Here is a 2,500-nt window from a genome sequence, read left to right on the forward strand (position 1 = left end):
CGTTCCTTTAGGTGAGACCCGTTCCTTTAGGTGAGACGTGTTCCTTTAGGTGAGACCCGTTCCTTCAGGTGAGACCCGTTCCTTTAGGTGAGACCCGTTCCTTCAGGTGAGACCCGTTCCTTCAGGTGAGACCCGTTCCTTCAGGTGAGACCCGTTCCTTTAGGTGAGACCCGTTCCTTTAGGTGAGACCCGTTCCTTTAGGTGAGACCCGTTCCTTTAGGTGAGACCCGTTCCTTCAGGTGAGACCCGTTCCTTCAGGTGAGACCCGTTCCTTTAGGTGAGACCCGTTCCTTTAAGTGAGACCCGTTCCTTCAGGTGAGACCCGTTCCTTTAGGTCAGACCCGTTCCTTTAGGTGAGACCCGTTCCTTTAGGTGAGACCCGTTCCTTTAGGTGAGACCCGTTCCTTTAGGTGAGACCCGTTCCTTTAGGTGAGACCCGTTCCTTTGTATTCCAACTAAAAACACAATTGTGTGTGTGTGTGTGTGTGTGTGTGTGTGTGTGTGTGTGTGTGTGTGTGTGTGTGTGTGTGTGTGTGTGTGTGTGTGTGTGTGTGTGTGTGTGTGTGTGTGTGTGTGTGTGTGTGTGTGTGTGTGTGTGTGTGTGTGTGTGTGTGTGTGTGTGTGTGTGTGTCAGGGTAACACAGGCAGAGAGGAGGTGTTGTTCCTGCGGCTGCACCTCCTCCAGAGTCTCCTCTCCTACATCGAAGGGAACGACGTTCAGGCTCGACACCAGCTGTCCAAAGTTAGTCTGTTAGCTTAGCTTAGCATAGAGACTGGCAGCAGAGGGAAACAGCTAGCTAGCTGCTCTTCATCACGTGTGTGTGTGTGTGTCAGGTGGAGACTCTGTACAGTCGTCTCTGTCTGGACTCAGAGAAGATGGCTCAGCTGATGTCTCTGGGGTTCACTGAGAGAGAAGCTCGACTGGGCCTCCGAGCCTGTGAGGGAGACCTGCAGGAGGCTGCTGTCCACATCAGCAACCAGAGACAGGTACACACACTGTTCCTCATCCTGTTGGTAAATGATGTATAATAATGAGATCACGTCATAGAAAATCAAGGTTTGTCGTGAGAAGATTCTTTTTAACGTGTCACGATGACGGTGATCAGGAGCGAGAGGAGCTGAAGCAGAGGGAAAGGAAGAGGAGGAGCAGGAGGTCGGAGGTCATCTCCACCCTCACAGAGCTTGGTTACTCCAGGAGAGACGCCGCCAGAGCTCTGCACCACGCTGACGGAGACGTGGACAAGGCTTATGCAGTTAGTACCTGTCTGACTGAATCAATACTGTTACTACCTGTATATGCTTGTACTACAGTAGTAATACGTTCTGAATGCAGGACTAGTAGTACAAGTAGTGTAAGTTATGTTCCCTCCGTATGCTGATGAAACCCTGGTGTTTGGTAGAAGGTTCTGGAACAAGTTTGTGTTGTGTTCAGATCCTGCTGGACTCTAGCGGATCTGAAGAGGCCACCAGTAACAACACAGAGGGGTCGATGGAGCAGGTAGAGCTTCTTCTTCTTGAGTTTGACTGGTCTCTGGAGGGCTCAGGCCTTGACCTCCTCTGTGTCTCTGCAGCTCTTGTATCTGGGTTTCCAGAGGGACGTCTCCGAGGCGGCTCTCAGGCTGACGGGTGGAGACGTCCAGTCGGCGACTCAGCTGCTGCTGGACAACCAGGGCGTCCTCTCCTCGGAGCTGCTGGCCGAGTCCCCGTCCTCCGAGGAGCCTAGCACCTCCTCCAACCAGTCCACAGGTAGGACACACCTGCTGAGCAGTGAACATCAGGTAGAAGAGCAATGAACATCATGTATAGGAGCAATGAACATCATGTATAGGAGCAATGAACATCATGTATAGGAGCAATGAACATCAGGTAGAAGAGCAATGAACATCCTGTATAGGAGCAATGAACATCAGGTAGAAGAGCAATGAACGTCATGTATAGGAGCAGTGAACATCATGTAGAAGAGCAATGAACATCATGTATAGGAGCAATGAACATCATGTATAGGAGCAATGAACATCATGTATAGGAGCAATGAACATCATGTAGAAGAGCAATGAACATCATGTATAGGAGCAATGAACATCATGTATAGGAGCAATGAACATCATGTAGAAGAGCAATGAACATCATGTAGAAGAGCAATGAACATGTATAGGAGCAATGAACATCCTGTATAAGAGCAATGAACATCATGTAGAAGAGCAATGAACATCATGTATAGGAGCAATGAACATCATGTATAGGAGCAATGAACATCATGTAGAAGAGCAGTGAACATCATGTATAGGAGCAATGAACATCATGTATAGGAGCAATGCACATCATGTATAGGAGCAATGAACATCATGTATAGGAGCAATGAACATCATGTAGAAGAGCAATGAACATCATGTAGAAGAGCAATGAACATCATGTATAGGAGCAATGAACATCATGTAGAAGAGCAATGAACATCATGTATAGGAGCAATGAACATCATGTATAGGAGCAATGAACATCA

At 48.2% G+C, this 2,500-nt stretch overlaps 1 protein-coding gene across 1 annotated transcript in view; it reads left to right on the forward strand.

Annotated features, from left to right (window-relative positions):
* nub1 (negative regulator of ubiquitin-like proteins 1) overlaps nucleotides 1-2,500 on the forward strand; it is an 18,190-nt gene that overhangs the window by 11,785 nt on the left and 3,905 nt on the right. Inside the window, exons 10-14 of the mRNA XM_034560106.1 lie at nucleotides 635-742; nucleotides 835-987; nucleotides 1,107-1,253; nucleotides 1,433-1,498; nucleotides 1,572-1,746. Of these exons, the coding sequence (XP_034415997.1) occupies nucleotides 635-742; nucleotides 835-987; nucleotides 1,107-1,253; nucleotides 1,433-1,498; nucleotides 1,572-1,746 (649 nt within the window). The remainder of the gene's footprint in view (nucleotides 1-634; nucleotides 743-834; nucleotides 988-1,106; nucleotides 1,254-1,432; nucleotides 1,499-1,571; nucleotides 1,747-2,500) is intronic.

The sequence above is a fragment of the Cyclopterus lumpus genome, chromosome 20 (assembly GCF_009769545.1).
Source record: "Cyclopterus lumpus isolate fCycLum1 chromosome 20, fCycLum1.pri, whole genome shotgun sequence".
Lineage (NCBI taxonomy): Eukaryota > Metazoa > Chordata > Actinopteri > Perciformes > Cyclopteridae > Cyclopterus > Cyclopterus lumpus.